Source organism: Maylandia zebra, linkage group LG15 (assembly GCF_041146795.1).
Source record: "Maylandia zebra isolate NMK-2024a linkage group LG15, Mzebra_GT3a, whole genome shotgun sequence".
In the NCBI taxonomy this organism is placed as follows: Eukaryota; Metazoa; Chordata; class Actinopteri; order Cichliformes; family Cichlidae; genus Maylandia; species Maylandia zebra.
The window spans coordinates 33,453,302-33,474,710 of record NC_135181.1 but is presented as its reverse complement, the minus strand read 5'-3'; the positions used below and the strand labels follow the sequence as shown (position 1 = coordinate 33,474,710).

The 21,409-nt window shown below is 40.7% G+C and overlaps 2 protein-coding genes across 3 annotated transcripts in view; one reads left to right on the top strand and one right to left on the bottom strand.

Moving 5' to 3' along the window:
* kcnk10a (potassium channel, subfamily K, member 10a) overlaps nt 1–3,750 on the top strand; it is a 33,485-nt gene extending 29,735 nt beyond the window's left edge. For both annotated transcript variants that reach the window (XM_076874303.1, XM_076874302.1), the window contains 2 exons: nt 391–533; nt 911–3,750. In XM_076874303.1, the coding sequence (XP_076730418.1) occupies nt 391–533; nt 911–1,588 (821 nt within the window). In that variant the 3' untranslated portion in view covers nt 1,589–3,750. The remainder of the gene's footprint in view (nt 1–390; nt 534–910) is intronic.
* Nucleotides 3,751–4,488: 738 nt separating this feature from the next.
* Nucleotides 4,489–20,954, bottom strand: cfap206 (cilia and flagella associated protein 206). Its single transcript, XM_004564732.3, has 12 exons — nt 20,723–20,954; nt 20,558–20,641; nt 18,666–18,756; nt 17,267–17,455; nt 14,013–14,180; nt 11,285–11,499; nt 10,124–10,243; nt 9,774–9,960; nt 9,512–9,652; nt 7,651–7,862; nt 7,382–7,525; nt 4,489–4,743 (listed from the first exon to the last, which is right to left on the bottom strand). The coding sequence occupies exons 1-12, from the start codon at nt 20,873–20,875 to the stop codon at nt 4,522–4,524; spliced, it is 1,926 nt and encodes a 641-aa protein (XP_004564789.2). The 5' UTR covers nt 20,876–20,954; the 3' UTR covers nt 4,489–4,521.
* Nucleotides 20,955–21,409: the final 455 nt, after the last annotated feature.

The following is a 21,409-nucleotide window of genomic DNA, read 5'->3' as shown; positions in this document are numbered from 1 at the left end:
TAGATTGCTTTACAACCACAATTTTTAGTAACAGTATGTAAATTGTCTTCTGCACATTGGTAATTCAACATATTTTATAACTGTCAGATAGCATTGTCTTTATTCTGTGCAAAGACTAAAATCAGCCCTGGACTGAAATGTCAATTCTCCATTAAGGACAGGTTTACCTGTAATGGATGAAGGCCTCGGTCCTGTTGTGACATTTCCTAATAAAGAAAAAAACAACACCTGCTCCTATAACAAATACTTATGCCAGTTATGTTTTTGTCTGTGCTTGTGGACCCAAAACAGATAAAACAAAATACATGAATTCCCCCCTTTCAATCCCTGAAAGGTTCGGGAGAGGACACCTGCAGGCAGTTACAAGTTTGTTTGTTTTTTCCTGATCAGGTGGAGACCGGAGAATTGAGTACCGGGAGTGGTACAGACCGCTAGTGTGGTTCTGGATCTTGGGTGGCCTGGCTTATTTTGCTGCAGTGTTGAACATGATCAGTGACTGGCTGAGGGTGCTGTCCAAAAAGACAAAAGAAGAGGTACGTTTTCACATTAAACCTCTAATCTGGGTGCCACCAAATTGCCATAATTTTACTATACAGCAGTTTATTCTGTCATATACATTAATTTGTATTTAGTCAGATTTTGCCTGCCAAAGTTATTCATCCTTACAGTTCAACCTATTTCTGACTGGTGACATATTCCAGTGAGAATCCCTTCTGTTTTGAATTAACATCTAATCTAATTTGTCTCATGTTCCAAGTACTCAGAGAAGTATGTTTCTGATTACCATGTGATAAGAAAACAGACATTCTGTTTTCAGGGGCTCTGCAGGTGGGGTGCACACAATAAGGTAAAGGGAACCTAGTGCAGTATATTTACTAAACCTTATATCTGACAATATTCTTTTCCTGAGGTTGGAGAGATCAAAGCTCATGCAGCTGAGTGGAAAGCAAATGTTCGAGCTGAGTTCAGAGAGACACGCCGGCGCATGAGCATAGAAGTCCACGACAAGTTACAGCGAGCTGCAACCATCCGAAGCATGGAGAGACGGCAGCTAGGCCTGGACCAGCGTGCTGTGTCCCTGGACATGCTTTCCCCAGAACGGCGTGCCATCTTCAACAGTCTGGATGCCAACAACTATAAGACTTCTTCCCAGGAAAGTATCGACACTAAGCTAAACAACCTTCGACTGCGAGAGGCCGAACAGTGTGACCGACGCTCCAGCTCCCAAACCATGTCTGAGGACAACATTTTTAATCGCCTTGGCTCCGTCACCAAGCTAGCCAAGCGTAACAGGAATAGAGACCTAAAGAAAAACATCCCAGATGAAACTCGCCGGCCTCATAGTGAAGCGTACGGTTACAGCATACCTGCTTTTGACTGCAGCATACCTACGACAGATGAAGGAAGAAGAAAAGACGAAGGAGAGGATGAAAACGAAGACAAGGAATGCAACACCAGTTTGTCGGATTTTCCACTGTTTGTGGAAGCTTGCAAGCTGCAAAATGGGCTTATACAGGAGCACACCAAAGAGAACGAGGATGACAAAACCCATGATACAGATCTCCATATTAAGATAGACTCTGCATGATCCTACAGATGGGTTTTTAAATACCACCATTAGTGCCTCTCCCTTATTCCTGTGTGTGCTTGAGCAAGGACAGAACCTTTCCTTTTTGATATATACAGTAATGGTCACATATTCAATGGGCTCTATGGATCTGAGGCATAGATGTTACTTTCTATAAATCAAGACCTGGAAGGGTTTCTGTCATTGTTCTTTGACAAATGATTGTTAAGTTATAGTAAAAGTTGTCAGCTATGTCCATTGTTTTTCTCAATTGTACTGTACTCAGCTATAATCTATAAAGATACACACGTATCCCATGGAGAGATTTCAATTGTCCAAGTGGGAAAGGGAATTTTCTGTTTTGTCATAGTATACAGTACATGTCATATACAACCACAAGTTGTTAGTCAGCACTGTTTCTTCTGTACACTGCACTTTCACTTGAATTTGAAATGAAATATAAACAAACATATAAAGTTTTGGCATGGGCGGAGCTACAAGAAACTGTTCTGACCATCTACACGGGGCCCCGCTTTTAGAAATGATCCAGAAACATTTAGACATGGCAGCAATTACCAATGTGTCCAACCATGCAGATGATGTGGTTTGTAAAGAACCAAATGAAATTGTAAAAAATAAGCTGATGCAGATCACTCTCCAGATTCAAAAGTGTTAGCATTAAAAAATTAGACTTAAAAACAGAACTGGCACTGTTAGATGTGTGATGAAAGTTTGGATGTCAGTGACAGAATTGGAGGTGTCTTAAATGAGGTCTTATGTGTACACACAGACGTACAACTTTGTTGTGACTTCATCCGTGTCTCAAGCATAATAAATATGAAAACAGAAAAAAAAATGCTGTGTGGAACATTAAAACATAAAGGCCTGACTTTCTTATGATGTGTTAGTTGTCATGTTGCCTACTAAAAATTGATTCTTAAAATGTGCATTGAAATGTGACTAAAAACATGCCACATGTTGTCTGTGCATGATCCCCAACCTTAGCCATTGTCTCTGTACAATGTCTGACCTCTTTTAACACTATCTCAGGGCCTGATATTGTCTCCTAAGTATTGAATGAGGGGTCAGTAACTATACCTGTTCTCAATGAAAGAATGAAAATAGAATGGAAGAAGAGCCATAATGAAAGAGGAATGTCTATTGCATATTCTCCATGAAACATGGTTTGAGACGATGGGTTTGAGAGTATAAAATGGACTTCTGTTACTGTCAGTGTGCATCGTGCCCTTGTTATTGTACCTTAAACGAACATATTTAGGAGGTGTAGATTGTCTGTGGCAGTGACATTACAGATCTTGATTTGACTTGGGTTTACCCCTTCGCCTGCAGTCTGGAAAATTCAAATGGATGGACGTCAGTGGAACACTGATCCACCAGGACTGACACCTGATAGGCTGTGACACCTGTCAAACGAGTAAATGTGGTCCAAAACATACAATTCTAGCCTTAATACCTTTTTGATGGATTTTAACAGGAGGAAGGATTTTAGCTCTGGAGAATCAATCTTGATGTGAAAAACATGGGATTGGACAGTTTGGGACATTATCAATGAAATTCTATGCAGTTGGAGATTTCTGTGCAGCCAGCATCTGATGGCCATTGCCAGTACTCCATCTTCATGAACTTGTGCATCGGCTGCAGCTTCAGCCATCGTATTGGCTGTTTGAGCAGATAATTTCCCCCAAAATAAAATAGTCTCGTACTCACTGTGTACCTTTTAAGGGGGGAAAAAGAAAACGTGCTTAAATCATACTGTGATATTATGATGCTCATACTGTTTTAAACACCGCTCCTAGCCTCATGTTAATGTAGTCACTATCTGTGTATGCACTCTTGTCTTATCTTACTGTTCACATTATTAAGTGAAGCTCTAGGCTAGTGTCAATGCAAGAAGGTGTGTTTTGAAATGCTTCCAAGTGATACAAAAATGCAAAGCTTACAAAGAAAACCAAGACATGGAACAAGGCATGCTGTATTACAGATTATTATAATGTATATGATGTTGACTGTATACGACCACTTGCTTCAAAGGATGGCGTTTTTAACTGCCTGTGTTAATAAGATGCACAAGCTATGTACTTAGACACTGCTCACAGTATCTCCTGTGCAACCATTACATTAAAGGTAGTGATTGCCTTTTGGAATTAAAGATCACTAAATGAGTGCTATTTATGATTTTGCAAATGTCAAGATTCAATTTGTCCTGGTTTTAGTTTTAGTTATTGTTTCCTGTGTCTGTTTCTGAAAAATATCCACCACAGACCTGCATCACTTTCAGATACACTTCCTGACTCTTTGGTTACAAAGGGTAGCTACTTGCATTCAGATAAACAAGGAGAAATTGGGGCATGTTGGATCAGTTTCTGCTGTTCTTAACAAAGATATAATGTATGTTTAACATGACATGCAATACCCCAGGTGTATCAAAAAAGCCAGCTGTGACCGGAGCATGAACCTGAAACTAATCACACAGACTTTATTAATAGTGTGTGTGTGTGTGTGTGTGTGTGTGTGTGTGTGTGTGTGTGTGTGTGTGTGTGTGTGTGTGTGAGTGAGAGAGAGAGAGAGAGAGAGAGATGTGAGAGCTTTCACCTATCCAAATCATTTAATTCAGGTCTTCCAATGGCCCCTTTCACAGCCACAGGTGTATAAAATCAAGCACCTAGGCTTGTTAGGCATGTAAAATCACAGAGCGGGGTTAGTGGATGCTGATCTGCATAGTGCCACAGAATCATAACTTCAAACTAGAGCTAGGCATCTTGTCTGGTGTAGTCCAGGAATCATGTTTCCAGGGTTTAAAATTTTAGGGTCAAGTGCTGTAAACAAAAGCACTGCAGGTGGTGTGTCCAGAGGGTATAGGCTATATAAAAGAAAAAGGATAAAAACAACAAGAAGATTCTTACATCAACTTTTATTTTGTTAACTATTTCTCTTTAATCATCCACAGATCTGGTCAGGTTTGCTTTGACAACATGTGCACCCCTTTGTCCTCTCAGACCTGCTACAAAGGTTTGAGGTTTAGGCACTTGGCTTGCACCATCTCTCTTGCTTTGACAGGCAGCATTCTTAGGAAGCCAGGTCTGAGTGACATTTTCCCGCTTCATGTGACTCAGGTCAGTCTGTACTGAAACGGTAACTCTGGTCTGAAGATTGGCCTAGAGATATGAAGCATGGAAATGAAAGGTCAGTAAATAAAGTCGTGCATTGAGACACAAACAGAACCCAACTCTTGAAACCACTGTAATACAGTAAGGTCCAGTTAACTTTGTTAGTTACATCTTGCTAGTACCAGGTTAGAGTTTGCCTTTCATAACTCCCTCAGTTCTTGTAGCATATACTCAACAAGGTGATGGAAACAATCCTTTTAGGATTTTGGTCCAATAGCATCACATAGCTGCTACACATTCATTGGCTTCCACATACATGATGAAAATCCCGTTCGAAATCCTATCCTATATAATCCACTATAAAAGTTCTTATAAGTACTCTGTTGGACTGCGATGGTGACTGTGAAGCCCATTTCAGTGCTACAATGACAACTCATTGTCATGTTCATAAAATCCTTTTGAGATGATTTAAGCTTTGTAACAGGATGTGTTAAGCCATCTGAAGGTGGTTACACTGTGGCTATAAAGGGATGGGAAAGGTCAACAATACTACCCAGGCATTTAAAAAAATGCTTGGTTGCTACTAATGGACTTCAAAGTATGCATAGATAATATCCCTCATGCCATTATACCACCACCAGGAGCAACCTGGGCTGCTGATCCAAGGCAAGATGGATCAGGGTTTCCAGAACCACAATCTTTACTGTCAGTGTGCTTTCGAACAACGAAAACTGTATGCAAACCCGTTCAGTACAAGTAAAAAAAGGGCACTTTTAAGAAAAAGAAGTATATCTGTACAATAAATTTTAAACAAAGAAAAAAAATATAGTATGTACAAGACTGTATATCAGAATGAACAAGTGAGAATACACACAGTGATTCAGTCCTTAGAATATTGCACGGTTCCTTGGAAATATTGCACAGTTAAAAGAAGAAGAAGAATATTGCACAGCTAAAAAGAAAAAAAAGAAAATATTGCACAGTTGAAGGTTGTGTTTTTGCATTGATTTATCTCCCTGCATTTATTAATGCAACAGCCCTGGTGTATGTGCTTTTTCTCAGTCTGTTTGTTTGGCCTTAAATGTCCTGTTCATGGTGTTTACACCACATTTTTACACTACATTCAAATGTTGTGGCAAAAATCTAGACTCATCAGACCAGGCTATTTTCTATCGTGTCTGTTTTATTCTATCCGATAATTTTTTTGAGCACATACATACTGTACCAGATTCAAAGTGTGATGTGTTCAAAGAGACCTTTCTGCATTCATTAGATGTAATAAGTGGTTATTAGAGTTCCTGTCCAGCCCAAAGATATTAGGCCATTCTCCTCTGATAACTAATATCAACAAAGTATTTTCTCCCAGAGAACTGCAGCTCACTGGATATAGGCTCAGAACACAGACAGCACAATGTTCATTTAGAGAAGGGTTGTTAATGACAAAAGCTGTACAGGTAAAGATGAACCTGAGGCTGCCGTGGGACGCCTTGTTCCAAGAAATTAACATATTCATTCTTAATAAAAGCAGCAAAGTTACACATCGACACACAAACATACACACAAAGACTTTAAGCACTTAAAATACTTACTATAAATGCAGTAAGTTTATAGTAAGTATAAATGTACAGTAAACTAATATCTGCTAAAATGTGTAAATGTGACCATTTCTGCATGTCATTGGGGTGCTATGAGGTCTATGAAGTTCTATTATAAAGTACACAAGAAAATTATATAAGAAAAAAAAAACACTATAGCACATACAGTAATTGAAAAGATAATCCAAGCACAATCAGAAGGGACACTTATGAAGGAAAATGTAACTTCTGATAAAACCACATCAAATTGTAAAACTGTAAAACATGGAGACAGAAAGAAAGAGCATCAGGACACATCAAACAAAAAGCTACTATAACTGTGAGCGTCGGATGGCCACCCTGCATATGCGCGTTTGTTTTCGTTCATGACACTTACTTCCATGCCCTGCCTAGAGCCGTCCAGTTGGATTGCACAGATTTGCCACTTCCAGAAAGGTTTAGCCCATTTACTCCCTTTTTATGGGCCAGAAAGAAGGTAGTCAGAATTGACCGTGGCTGACAGAGAATTCCAGGGTCTCCTGAGGGTCTTCGTCACCATCAGGTGGGCTCCTGAGGTTCTCCATCTCCATTGTCTGCCTCCAATGCCTTTCACAAACGTGAGACTAATCTAACCTGTAGACTCACTGAGTGGGATAAACAATGCCGAGTCTAGGCCATGATCCGCTGCTTACTTTATGGCTTTTTCCACCCTGAGTTGTGGCTTTCTTATGGAAAGTGATTAAACGGGCTGAACCTGTCTGGAAGTGACAAATCTGTGCAATCCACTGGACAGCTCCAGGCAGGGTGGCCTCTCAACTGTTCCAATACTACTATTCTGTTCTGTGACTTTTGATATTCTGCTACTGCTGATAAGTCTTTTCACATTCATGAATCATTCAAAAACAGAACAGTTTACATTGTACATTTTAAATGAATGACAAACACTTCTCTCTGAAAAAGGTTACAAGCAACCCAAGTTTAATATATTACCTAACGCTGTTTGTAGAAAATGTCATACTTTTAAGTTATAACACCGTTAAGTATTACTATAGGTTTCAACACTTAGCACACATCAGACTACAAAGTGAGAAAAATAAATGAACGTGTCTCACCAATTTGAGAGCTTTTCGTCTAAGCTCCCACTCATTCCACTCATATGACTTGACAATGTTTTTCTCCACAGGGTGAATTTCAGTCTGAGTGCCACACTCACATTTTATACCTGGCTTCACCGGTAAACCCTTTCTTGGCTGGGTCTGCCAAACCAAAAGTCGAAATCAGTTACTACCAACAGATTGTCCAAACATAAGAAAGTTTTAAAAGCTCCTGTGAATTTCATTAAATGTTTTTGAAGTGTGTGTTGTGGCTATTAGAAAGTTACCTGTGAGAGTCTGCTCACATCAGAGTATGGACTAATACAGGAAAACTGTTGGTGGAGTTTGAGGAGCTGAATGAGTTCAGGGGAGTATTTGGCTTTTTCTGCAACCTCTGCAACAAAGCTGTCTGGACTAAGGGCAAACTTCATGGCAGCTTCTTTGGAGGTAAAAACATAGAGCTTCTCCTTGTGTTTCAGGGCTCCGATGTATGGATTACCTGCAAGAGATAAACATTAATATAATATTGGTCTACAGCCTCCCTTTGATCTACTCTATGTTCATTTAATTTGAAGTTAATGAAACAATCTTCCCCCTGATCCACCCATCAGAGAAGGAGACTGAATGTTAGACAAGGTGCTTAAGTATAGAAAAAAGTGCTTCTATGAAGTCTTATGTGATGAAGTGCTTTGAGTGCCCAGTTAACTAACCGATTAATGTATCTAATTACACAGGTGAGAAGTTTCACTAAGATAAACACTCATATTAGCCTTATCATCAAAGACTTGTATTGGCTAACACTGTGCTTAAAAACTATTGGTAATCCCCACCATTTATGCTTTCCAATAACATCATAGTGGCAACAATCACAGCCATGCCTGCTTACTTGATGGACAGCTTTACTCAAGTTGTCTGCTGCTAATCTTAGTATATCACCTTTATGATTAATTTTAATACTCTGGTTCAGAAATTCAGGGCTGTGAAAGAGACAGTCCAGCTGCAAAAACAGGTACATGTCCTGTAAATCAGTGTCAACCTAATACTGCAGTATTTATTTATTTAGTTAGTCATAGGTGGAAAAATCTGATGTGCTGACATGTAGGAGAGAATTAACACGTTGTTAGCATTCAGCCTGGTCTTAATGAGTGACGCCAAACAGTGCTCCCACAGACTACTAAGAATGATCAACAACTGATATTATTTCTATACTGATTCTGTGCAATTAAAGCAGTATCATCATATGATCCCTCAACCGAAGTGTAGGGAATAAAAAAATAAAAAATAAATACTTGAAAAACACGATTTGTAAAATATATTACGTAGATTGTAGGGATTGCATTCTTTTAAAATACAGCAAATTCAACAAATCTGTGGAAAATAGCTGCAGTACATTTAAGGCCAAAAGCAAGTTTTACAGACAGGTAAGAGAGTCCAGACTATCATTAGTATTACACATGTTAGGTGACCATTCAAACAGCTCTCCAACCACCCACAGAAGGCAAATGACTTCCAAACCCCACCCCAAATATCACTACCTTTGTCCAGCTGAACCTGGTTCAATAAACCTAAATCTGATTCATTCTAGTTACAAACTTGAACAAGCATTATGCCAAGACTATTAACACACATCACTGTATATATATATATATATATGTTATAGCATCAACTCTGTCAGCATGACTGAGCACCAAGTCAGCAGCTTCGTCCTCTTCACTCACCAGTTTGGAATAATCGTGACTTCACAATCAACAATAAAACGTTATACTTGGAAAATCAAAGGCATTACACATTCTTAACTAGAGCTTCTAAAAGGTGTCTCAGACACAGTTGACTGCATTCCATTTTTGAATTTTATAATATAACATTTTAATTACAATACTAGCCTAAATTCTGGATGGATGGATGGATGGATGGATGGATGGATGGATGGATGGATGGATGGATGGATGGATGGATGGATGGATGGGATCAGGAAGGCAGTATAATTATAGCTATGAAGAGGCTTTGGTCACCACCTTTGTGACCATTCAGAGAACAACTTCATAATTCCCTGCAACTTCATGAGTGTTTTTAAAGAAAGCTGACACCTTTACTCACACACCTAAATGTGTTTTACCTAAGCAAAAAACCATCACACTGGAATCGTACCTGGAAGTAGAAGGCCATCTCTGGTTACAAGTGTGTAGCCACAGAATCCATTATACTGTAGGGGCATTTCCTCAAAATTGACTGTTGTTTCAGGAAAAAGCCATTCCTGTGTCTTCAGGGAAGCTGGATCAACGCAGTTATCTGAAAGACAAAATAAATCACAACCACATTTAAGACTGGCAAAAGCATAGATCTTCATTTCTCTTTTTTGTAACTCTTGTGGAAAATGCAGTTTTGTTTCTGTGGGTGACCAAAGCCATACCTGAAGACTCAAGCATTCTCTGTTCGTCTGTCTTCACCTCTGAGTCCTCCAACAGACTTTCTAGATATGCTTCAGAGAAAATCCTGGCCTGGGAGGCAGAGAAGGGCTGGAGTCTGAGCATGATTTTATTGAGCATGTTCAGGAACTCACCCTCATCCCGAAGTTCAAACCATAACTTTGACAGCATCTTGAATAATGAGAAATGACAAAATAAAGACTCTAGTTACAGACAAATATAAGAATCAAGGAGAAAGAAAATCTTGTACACACTTCCATCTATTCCTTCAGATGAAATATAAAAAGACATTAACTGTAACAACTTAAGAACACTTCAAAACAAAGCAACTTACGAAAACTGTTGCAGCTGGTACTGCTGTTTTTGACTGCACAGTTTCTTTTAGCATCTTCATCTGTGATGAGACGTCACTCAGCAGGGTTTCAACATGCTTAGCACATGAATTTGCATCAGCCTGGTGGTACAGGAAAATTAATATTTCACTAAATATTTTAATATAAAAAAAAAATCACCTTAAATAAGATGAAAATAGCCTAAAATGCCCAGTAGTACATATGAAATAGCAGTGGGTGTACACACAACATTGTGCATGCTTTGTTTCGTTTTGTGCTTTTTTTATTGTCCAAACTTTTAATAGTGAGTATCTCAAGGAAAAAATACTCAATAACCAAAATGAGACTAAGGCTGAAATAACAGTATTCAATTATTTCAGCCTGATCATCACTTTTGTGACCATATGGTTGGTAAAACAGCTGGTTAAAGCGCTCGACCCAGGATGCAACATCCAGGTAGAAAATATTTTTCAGTTTTATTATTTGACAATATTATTCAGCTGCAATTTAAGGTTGTTAGTTTAGTTATTGTTAAAGTATTATGCAGTTATTTTATAAGTGTATTTAAAATGTACACTTCATGTTGTGTTGTTACCACTACTCTATAATTATACAGGCATCTTGCTTTAATTGATACACACTTCACATTAGTCCGTGATAGTCGCCCACTGGAAAAATTTATTTATCCTCTTAAATGCTGCCGACTTTTAAATTCAGAATTATACAATCAGTTTTTGCTTTTATCTATGTACGCACTGGATGCTTTTTGTAGTGATTTCACTACGAGAGATCATACAAATGACATTCGGTGGCTTCAGCCGTCTATGGGTGAACCTCTCCAGTCAGAAAGTGGGCGTGACCCAAGATAAACTTCGCTCAACTTTCAGGCCAGTCACCCAGTGGTCAGCTTCATGATGATCATGTGGTGATCAAATAGCTTTCAGTGTGTACACAGCTTAAAACACTGTCTTAATATACTGTAGTACACATGTTTCAATTAATTACTGCACCCATTTCTTTTTTCCTAGCTCAAGACTTTTGCAAAGCACTAAAAGTTGGTACTATTGTTATTATTAAATGACTGATATCACTGTTATAACAGGTGTAGTCTCCATGTAAATACCATGTTTTTAACATTTTGTTTAAAGTTACTGCCACCTTACCAGTAACATTTTTAGGAAAACTTCATGCTGTCTGGCATTGTACAAAGCCTGTTTGAGGAGAATAACGGGCATGTCAGAATGTCCCAGCTGAACATCAGAGCTTGTTAGCTTCTCCAGCACAACAGTGTACTTGAACACCAAAGTCTGTGTCACACACAGCTCATTTGCTATGCTTTTACTGGTGACTGGAAGAGCCTCTTGAAGAACTGCAGGCACTGCAAGGAGAACACAAAAAGGTATAAATATCACTGTTGTTAGATCTGTGTGTTTTGTGAATCTATATACATTCAGCTGGACTTTATCATGCCCCAAATTAAGATTGAGTAGGCTGAAGAAAGACTGGAAGAGAAAATCCAGCAGGGGAACTAGAAAGCAAGAATAGGAGGAGGAGAACTGGAGAGAAGAGAGGACCCGAGTCAGGGCGTGATAGCCCTGTGACAGCACAGGACACAGAACAGAAAGCTGACATGTGGGAGATGCTGGAGCTGGAGCTGGCTGCCATCACCACTGGAAAGAGGCCTGACAGAGTGGAGTTGGGTAAGAGCCTGAAGCCTCCCCCAGCCCTGTGAGTAACCTGTTTGTTTCCTCTTTTGATGTAACAACTTGTGTCAGTGGCTGAACCTGACAGATTCTTTAAAACAGTACTGTCCACAGTTAAACCTCCCCACAGAAACCCTCAACATCTAAGGTGCACATATGCATATGTAATGGGGTGTGATTTGTGGCTCAGCTGCAATGGAAGGGTGGAGTGATAGATTCAGGGTGTGGTCAGCAGCTCTCCATCATCAATCATGCCTCCCCTATTTGAGTTGGACAAAATTACCTGATGCCAGAGCTGTGTGCTGTGCTGAAGGAGGCAGCTGGAGGCCTGCAGAAACTAAAGAGTGTGAAGCACCACAAAAAAACGTTCACTTACTTTGTGATGCTGAGTGCGTTGGATCTTTTTGTCACGATTGGTACCGAAATCCAGTTGTGGGATGATGGGCCTATGACTAACGCAGTTGAGTGACGCTGGCAGATATTGTGGTGGAGTTGATGCATTGGGAGCAGGTGTTGGTGCATCAACAGCAGCTCAACTGGCTACAAGACCAGGCTGAGTGCCTTTACATGTCAAGGCTCACTGTGTGGCAGGCAGGATGTAGGACCCAAATGCAGGACTCATAAACGCAAGGGTGAGAACTAAAAGTGGCAGCTTTATTTTGGCTGTAAATGACTCTTTAATCATACAACAAACAAAGCCAAAAGCGAGGAACTAGAAATATGAACTAAAATCAAAGCACTATGACACTGGGAAGCTAAGGAACTAAACTGGGAAACAGATAGAAAACTACTAGGAGAACACAGGAAGACATGCACCAATAGCGTGCGCCCTGCCCAGAATGTCAGCTGGTGAACCAGCCACCCTTTCCAAAAGCACCCTTGCACCCACTCCTGTTAATGGACGTCCCGTTTGAGCACACTGGTGGAAACCTCATCAGGCCATTTGTAATTCTAGGTGTTGGACCCAGCATTTTGAGTTTATTGTGTTTTTGTATTATAATGATGATGTAAGTTTCTCTAGTTCGTTTTGAGTTTATTCTTTCTATGTTTCTGAGTTTTCTTGTGTTCCCAGTTTAGTCTCTCGTCTGCTAGGTCCTTTTTGTGCCTCCTGTGAGAATCTGTCTTGTTGTCTGTGTTTACGTTTCTGTGCATATAGCTCCCTCGCCCTCTGTGTGTCCAGTCGTTATGTTTTTGTCTCCTTTTTCTGTACACGTGTTCCTCTCATTGTGCTTTATTCTTTGTCTCCCCCGTCTGTCATGTGCATCCACGTGTGTTCTCACCAGCCCGTCTTGTCCCATATGTGCATTTCATGTTTTAGGTTCCTAGTGTTTAGTTTCCCGAGTTTAACTGTCTTGCTAGTTTAGTCCTATCTCCTTGTTTGTGTTTTCGTGCAATCTATGAATAAAACGGCTCTGTTTTTGTGAAGTCCCAGTTTCACGTCTGTTGATTCTCTCCTTTTGGGTCCACCTCATCATCACTTCACACATTCTGCAGCCACATACCATGAAGCCATTTCACTGGAGTGCAGAGGGATATCACTTTGTATTAGTTCTGGTGGATTACGCAACAGGATAACCTGAAGCAATGCTGCTGTGCACCACTTTACCAAAGAGTGTCGTGTAGACACAGTTTCAGGTCATCTCCAGAGTCGGCATATCGAAAGAGATACTGACTGACCAGGACACTTCATTCATGTCTCGGACACTTAAGTTGTCAACCTGATTAAAGAAAACTGCAAAAAAGGTCCAAGCCCAACCAAGAAAAAAAAAAGATGTGTACGTTCTAACCCTCAGGGCAAAGCTACACACACTGGGGAGATTGTCACAGGTTTACAGAGTGGATGTTGCTGAACTGAAACTGCGTTTTGCAGAGGTGTCCCCTCTCCCTCCCCTCTGCCCAGTCGTACAACACTCACAAACCACCATTATGGAGCAAGGTCTATAGTGTTACAGGCTTGAAACGAAAACAGCTGGACTTTTTGGTTCATGAAGACATTTCATTTCATTTGGTGAACTGTCGGCCAATGTTGTTGGTCGGCCTACAAATGTTTTTAAAAGTATTTTAACTGCATGCGACTGCTTATAATTTCAAATAGCAAAGAGACAGTCACTGAGCTAAATCTACAGTAGAGGTCTTCTAACAATCAATCTCAAGCTGGCAAAGTGAAAAATAAGCATAAAAACTGTACTTAGTTCATGGATGTCAACCTCCTCTTCACCCCTCTTGTTGGCTTTGTTGAAGAGTCGGATCCCAGTAACAATCATGGTGAGTTCTTTGAGCTGCTGCTCCTGGTCTCTCTTTAAGGCCACTCGAAAGTTTCCCAGTTCAGCCTGAGGGAAGACGCTCTGCAGGACAGCTATGGCAAAGGAAGAAGAGAAGTCAAACGTTAGACACACTGCATGTATAATCATTATTACCACCACCACCACCATTCACTGCATGGCTAATTGTTACACTATATCAGTGTTTCCCAAATTTTTTTTTGCTGGGCCCCCCCATTGTTTTACAAGAAAAATGTTCGGGCCCCCCCACCAACTAAACACCCCCCCCCCCCGCACAAACATATCCTCCAACCACACACACCCATATTTTGTTTTCAAACTCCGTTGCGGTTTATTTCACACCTCAAACATTTAGTAAACAATTAAGCAAATACAAGTAAACTGCAATAAATTACAGGTAGTTATAAAATAATCTCAGAACTCTTTTACGCTACGTCCACACTTAAACGGGTATTTTTGAAAACGCAGCTGTTTCTACGCGTTTGGACATTTCGTCCACACGTAAACGGAGTTTCGAATCACTGAAAACAGATTTTTTTTTTTAAAAAACGCCGTTTTTTGCGTTTACGTGTGGACAAGGAATACAGAGTTAGTCACGCAACGAGTGGTGCCTTTTTTCACGTCACGCTGTGCGCCACGTTGTTTACATGAGATGAATTGCAGAATGGCAGATAGACAAAATACTGTTAATCTTACTATCTTCAGGTTTTACACGCTTACGTATACACACGCAGTTACTGTCCCTCCATTTAGAAAGGCAGAGGCGTCACGGTGTAATTATTTTACGTGTAGTTGTTTTTTTTTCCTGTGTAATATTCAACATTGCTATCAATACATTTCTCAAAAAATGCCTCTGTGTGCAAAATGGGTTCAAAAACATAAACAACTGTGTTATACTGTTTGTCCTTGATTTGAACTGGGGAAACAAATCGTGGTAGGACAGGCCGGATATTATTTGTATCCCACTGTAACTTTACTATATACAGTGGGGCAAAAAAGTATTTAGTCAGCCACCGATTGTGCAAGTTCCCCCACCTAAAATGATGACAGAGGTCAGTAATTTGCACCAGAGGTACACTTCAACTGTGAGAGACAGAATGTGAAAAAAAAAAATCCATGAATTCACATGGTAGGATTTGTAAAGAATTTATTCGTAAATTAGGGTGGAAAATAAGTATTTGGTCACCTCAAACAAGGAAAATCTCTGGCTCTCACAGACCTGTAACGTCTTCTGTAAGAAGCTTTTCTGTCCCCCACTTGTTACCTGTATGAATGGCACCTGTTTGAACTCATCATCTGTATAAAAGACACCTGTCCACAGCCTCAAACAGTCAGACTCCAAACTCCGCCATGGCCAAGACCAAAGAGCTTTCGAAGGACACCAGGAAAAGTATTGTAGACCTGCACCAGACTGGGAAGAGTGAATCTACAATAGGCAAGCAGCTTGGTGTGAAAAAATCAACTGTGGGAGCAATCATCAGAAAATGGAAGACATACAAGACCACTGATAATCTCCCTCGATCTGGGGCTCCACGCAAGATCTCATCCTGTGGGGTCAAAATGATCATGAGAACGGTGAGCAAAGATCCCAGAACCACACGGGGGGACCTGGTGAATGACCTGCAGAGAGCTGGGACCAAAGTAACAAAGGTCACCATCAGTAACACACTACAACGGCAGGGAATCAAATCCCGCAGTGCCAGACGTGTTCCGCTGCTGAAGCCAGTGCATGTCCAGGCCCGTCTGAAGTTTGCCAGAGAGCACATGGATGATACAGCAGAGGATTGGGAGAATGTCATGTGGTCAGATGAAACCAAAGTACAACTTTTTGGTATAAACTCAACTCGTCGTGTTTGGAGGAAGAAGAATACTGAGTTGCATCCCAAGAACACCATACCTACTGTGAAGCATGGGGGTGGAAACATCATGCTATGGGGCTGTTTTTCTGCCAAGGGGACAGGACGACTGATCCGTGTTAAGGACAGAATGAATGGGGCCATGTATCGTGAGATTTTGAGCCAAAACCTCCTTCCATCAGTGAGAACTTTGAAGATGAAATGAGGCTGGGTCTTCCAACATGACAATGATCCAAAACACACCGCCCGGGCAACAAAGGAGTGGCTCCGTAAGAAGCATTTGAAAGTCCTGGAGTGGCCTAGCCAGTCTCCAGACCTCAACCCCATAGAAAATCTGTGGCGGGAGTTGAAAGTCCGTGTTGCTCGGCGACAGCCCCAAAACATCACTGCTCTCGAGAAGATCTGCATGGAGGAATGGGCCAAAATACCAGCTACTGTGTGTGCAAACCTGGTAAAGACCTATAGTAAACGTTTGACCTCTGTTATTGCCAACAAAGGTTATGTTACAAAGTATTGAGTTGTATTTTTGTTATTGACCAAATACTTATTTTCCACCCTGATTTACGAATAAATTCTTTACAAATCCTACCATGTGGATTCATGGATTTTTTTTTTTCACATTCTGTCTCTCACAGTTGAAGTGTACCTCTGGTGCAAATTACTGACCTCTGTCATCATTTTAGGTGGGGGAACTTGCACAATCGGTGGCTGACTAAATACTTTTTTGCCCCACTGTAAAGAGCTAACATCTCCAAAATGTCAGGAGTAGTTATTTATTACAACAAGTGTTTGTGAACTAAAAATAAAGAATGTGGGATACTGTTTGTCCGTGATTTGGACAACCCAGCGCGTGCTGCCGACGCAAGGGAAACTAATTCTGTCGCAGAGACCTACCTCGGCACTTGTGCAGGTGAAGCCAGTGTCCAAGCTTTCTTTTTTTCTTTTTTCTTATACCCCCCCGGGAACCTCTGCACCATATTATGTAAAATTGTTCATTTATTTTGTGAATAGAAGAGATTCCATTCAGAAAACTGCTGACAATTTGCTCCCTTTCAGAACCTGATCTTTCTAACTGGAAGTCTGATGTTACATAATATGAACAGACTTGTGGTTCATCAGAAATGTTTTGAAGTTCATAGTCAGCTCACAAGACATATGTTGGAGAATCACTGAGAATAGCAGAAAGTGCTGTCTGGATGATCTGGGGTTAGAATTAGTAGCGCAGCCTTTGGTGTAACGTGGCATTACATTTTCAGTATGCAGACATGACATTGTAGTTGGAACAATGAAAAGTAGTATGAGACCTGTAGCCTCTTCCATAGTGTTGGTATCTGTAGGCGAACCCATAGCAGAGCGCTGCAGGATATAAGTGGTGATTTTCTGGTAAAGGCCATCCAATTCCTTCCTTGATTTCACCCTGTTGTCAGTGATCTCTCTGCACAGTGGACTCAGCTTGGACTCTTCTGACTGGTGGATATCCTCAAGAAACTCACCTACACAAACACACATGGTCATCACCAAAAGTCATTGTGGCAAGGTTTTGCAGTCTGAAGTCTGTACGTGACTCAAATAGAGCACTGCAATAGCACAAACATGACTAAATAAACCCACATATGACAGCTTCAGATAATCAGCTTCTAAGCTGACCAACACACGTTTTAACTAGTCTGGAAATGTATCATTTAAGATGGGGGTTTATGACCTCTAGTGCCTCTGTTAAACAAGTTCAGCATGGCTATGCTGAACTGCAGTTTAACACATCCAGGCTTTCTATGCATTAGACAGCTCATCTAAACATAAAACCCAAGTTGGAGATAATGGGAAATGCAACAGTGGTTATCAATTGATTGGACTCGTTGGTTGACACAAAAATGAACCAACTTAGCATAGCCTACTTTGATCTGTAAAGAACAAAAAATATATAATGGCAAAAAGCAACACTTTTGCTACAAATAGGACAAGACTGCAACAATGTGATGATTTTATTGATTGCAGCACTAGGTATGCCATTTATTTGTTACAAAGCAGCTGCACATGAAGACATGGAAAGCATTACGTCCTCTCCTTGCATACGTACTGAAAACCTACTGCTGAAAAAGATTGGTCTGTAAAAGCGAAGCTGTTGATTTACCTGTCAATCTACAGTCTCATCACTATGGTTACAAGCTCTGGGTAGGGCCTAAAAGAATGAGATTGCAGATACAAGTGACAGGAATAAGCTTTCTTCAAGGGGTGGCTGGCCTCTCCCTTAGAAACAGGAGTTAAGTCATTTGAGAGGGCCTCAGAGTAGAGTTACTACTCCTCCACAACGAAACTAGCCAGCTGAGGTGGGTCAGGTATCTGGCTAGGATGCCTCCTCGGTGAGGTGTTCCAGGCATGTCCCACTAGGAGGAGACCATGGGTAGACCAATGATACGCTGAAAAGATTATGTAACCTGGATAAGCTTGAAAAAGTAGCTGGTGAGAGTTAGGGCTGAGCTTCTCTGCTTAGACTGCTGCCCCTGCAACCCGAACCCAGATAAGCAGATGAAACTAGATGGATGCTAATAATTGGTCATTGGCATTTGTAGACGACTAGACAGATGTTGTATAGCAAAATAAATCTAAAAAAAAAATAAAAAAATTGAACAACCTCGAGCAAGCTTAGCATACATTACATACATGTGTTGGTGCCACATAAAATCAGAATGAGGTTATACTTACATTTCGTGGTATAATTCATGTCAAAGCACACCTGCATTTTGATAGTGTCAAGGGATGGGCTGCACTTTTCTGTGAGTTTATCCAGACACAGCTGGAAGACATGTTGCAGAGGGAGACATTTTCACTGCTTTGCTGATGACACACAACTTTATCTGTCCATGAAGCCAGATAACACACACCAATTAGTTAAACTGCAGGAATGTCTTAAAGACATAAAGACCTGGATGGCCTCTAATTTTCTGCTTCTTAATTCAGATCAAACTGAGGTTATTGTACTCGGCCCTGAAGATCTTAGAAATATGGTATCTAACCAGATGCTTACTCTGGATGGCATTACCTTGGCCTCCAGTAACGCTGAGGAACCTTGGAGTCATTTTTGACCAGGACATGTCCTTCAACGCACATATTAAACAAATATGTAAGACTGCTTTCTTCCATTTGCACAATATCTCTAAAATTAGAAATATCCTGTCTCAGAGTGACGCTGAAAAACTAGTTGATGAATTTATTACTTCTAGGCTGGACTACTGTAATTCATTATTATCAGCATGTCCTAAAACTTGCTGAAAAGCCTTCAGCTAATCCAAAATGCTGCAGCAAGAGTCCTGACAGGGACAAGAAAGAGAGAGCATATTTCTCCTGTTTTGGCTTCCCTTCATTGGCTTCCTGTTAAATCCAGAATTGAATTCAAAATCCTGCTCCTCACATACAAGGTCTTAAATAATCAGGCCCCATCTTATCTTAATGAGCTTGTAGTACCATATCACCCTATTAGAGCACTTCGCTCTCGCACTGCAGGCCTACTTGTTGTTGTTCCTAGAGTATTAAAAACAGAACGGGAGGGAGAGCCTTCAGTTTTCAGGCCCCTCTTCTTCTCAGCTTCCAGTTTGGATTCGGGAGACAGACACCATCTCTACTTTTAAGATTAGGCTTAAAACTTTCCTTTTTCGCTAAAGAATATAGTTAGGGCTGGACCAGGTGATCCTGAATCCCCACTTAGTTATGCTGCAATAGGTGTAGGCTGCTGGGGGACTCCCATGATGCATGGAGTATTTCTTCTTCAGTCACCTTTCTCACTCTCTCTGTGTTAATAGACCTCTCTGCATTGAATCATATTTGTTATTAATCTCTGGCTCTCTTCCACAGCATGTCTTTAATCCTGTCTTCCTTCTCTCACCCCAACTGGTTGCAACAGATGGCCGCCCCTCCCCGAGCCTGGTTCTGGTGGAGGTTTCTTCCTGCTAAAGGGAATTTTTACCTTCCTGCTGTCGCCAAAGTGCTTGCTCATAAGGGGTCATATGATTGTTGGGTTTTTCTCTGTATGTGTTATTGTAGGGGCTACCTTACAATATAAGGCATCGTGAGGCGACTTCTGTTGTGATTTGATGCTGTATGAATAAAAATAAATTGAACTGAATAGATTACCATCATTGCTTGTGTTAGTCTTACACCAAAAGAAGAAGGGGTGAACTCAGATTCAGCAGTAACAAGTGTAACAAGTGTAATATATGTTAATAAAAATGGGCTTTACTGTCATACAATAGTAGTCATAAAGAGAAATCAAAGACAAGGGAACAAAACAGAAACTACAGAAGTAAATGAAATAGCCACAAAAAAAAAACAAAAAAAAAAAACAGGATCTAAAAAAATCAGGACTCAGAAGAGGAGAGCGCAGCTGCCACTCCCTGTTTGAAGTTGCCTCCTGTTAAATGGAAACGTCTGACTCTTGGCCTTTCTCCCATAACCTCACTAAATGGAGAAGAAATGCAGTGCATCATGGGAAGCCCCCTTCTACCTCCTAATTTTGTAACAGAACAGAATTTCGACTCAAACATACACAGTGATTTTCAGAACCACTAACACCAATTAGAAAAAGAAATAAAGCAGCTCACCTCTTCGAGTTTTTGAACATCATCTTTAGTAAGGGTCCTGTCAACATTAAAGCCATTTCTTGGGTCCAGCACCACAGCAGACACCTGTGGATGTTTGAGAACATCGTGAACGTGTGCAGCAGCAGCGTTAGCTTAACGACTAAGTGCTTACTTCGTTTTACCGACCATAAAAGCTGCCAGCGTCTCCGACACCGCATCTCCCCTCAGCCTGCACTCGTGCACAATGTGCCCGATTACGGTTTTAAGCAGGGTTTCCGCACCAGCCTGAGACATTTCTACCGCCGGACCTACGGTGGATTGTTGATAAGCAGTTGCCATAGTAGCGGTGCAAATTTGTCCACTAGAGTGCGCTACAGTTAAACAATGCTTTAGTCCATAGATGAAACCTCAAGTATCGGTGTTAAGACACAGTCTTCTGCAGTTCCCATAGAACGTGGCAAAAGGCCATGCATGTGTCTGTTTTCTTTATGCAACCAGGTCATAAGTTACATATTGTTGTAATTACACAAAATGTGTTCTAAAACCCGAACTGTTTGGAGAAAAATAAAACTCCAGGTTCATTATGACATCTATAAAGAGAAACTTCAATTATATTTTACAACTGAGGAGTGCAAGGAGGTCCTACTTCTCTGACATCGTCACCAAAACCAGTCATAATGCTCGGGTCTTATTTGCAACAGCTGACAGGCTAACAAACCCTCCTGTGTCAGTGGCAGCTGAACTTCATTCGACCATGGCCTGCAATGACTTTGCCAAATTCTTCACAGACAAAATTCAAAAGATTAGACAAGCAATCGGTACATCACAGCAGATTTAGGATATGTACTGTGTCCACCGAAAAACTGTTTAGAC

Excerpts from the sequence above, each read along its gene's own strand:
- cfap206 (XM_004564732.3), bottom strand. The coding sequence starts at position 20,875 with ATGGCAACTGCTTATCAACAATCCACCGTAGGTCCGGCGGTAGAAATG. Across the intron at positions 9,653-9,773 it reads GAGAATGCTTGAGTCTTCAG|ATAACTGCGTTGATCCAGCT; the intron begins GTATGGCTTTGG and ends TTTGTCTTTCAG. Across the intron at positions 7,863-9,511 it reads AGATGGCCTTCTACTTCCAG|GTAATCCATACATCGGAGCC; the intron begins GTACGATTCCAG and ends TATCTCTTGCAG.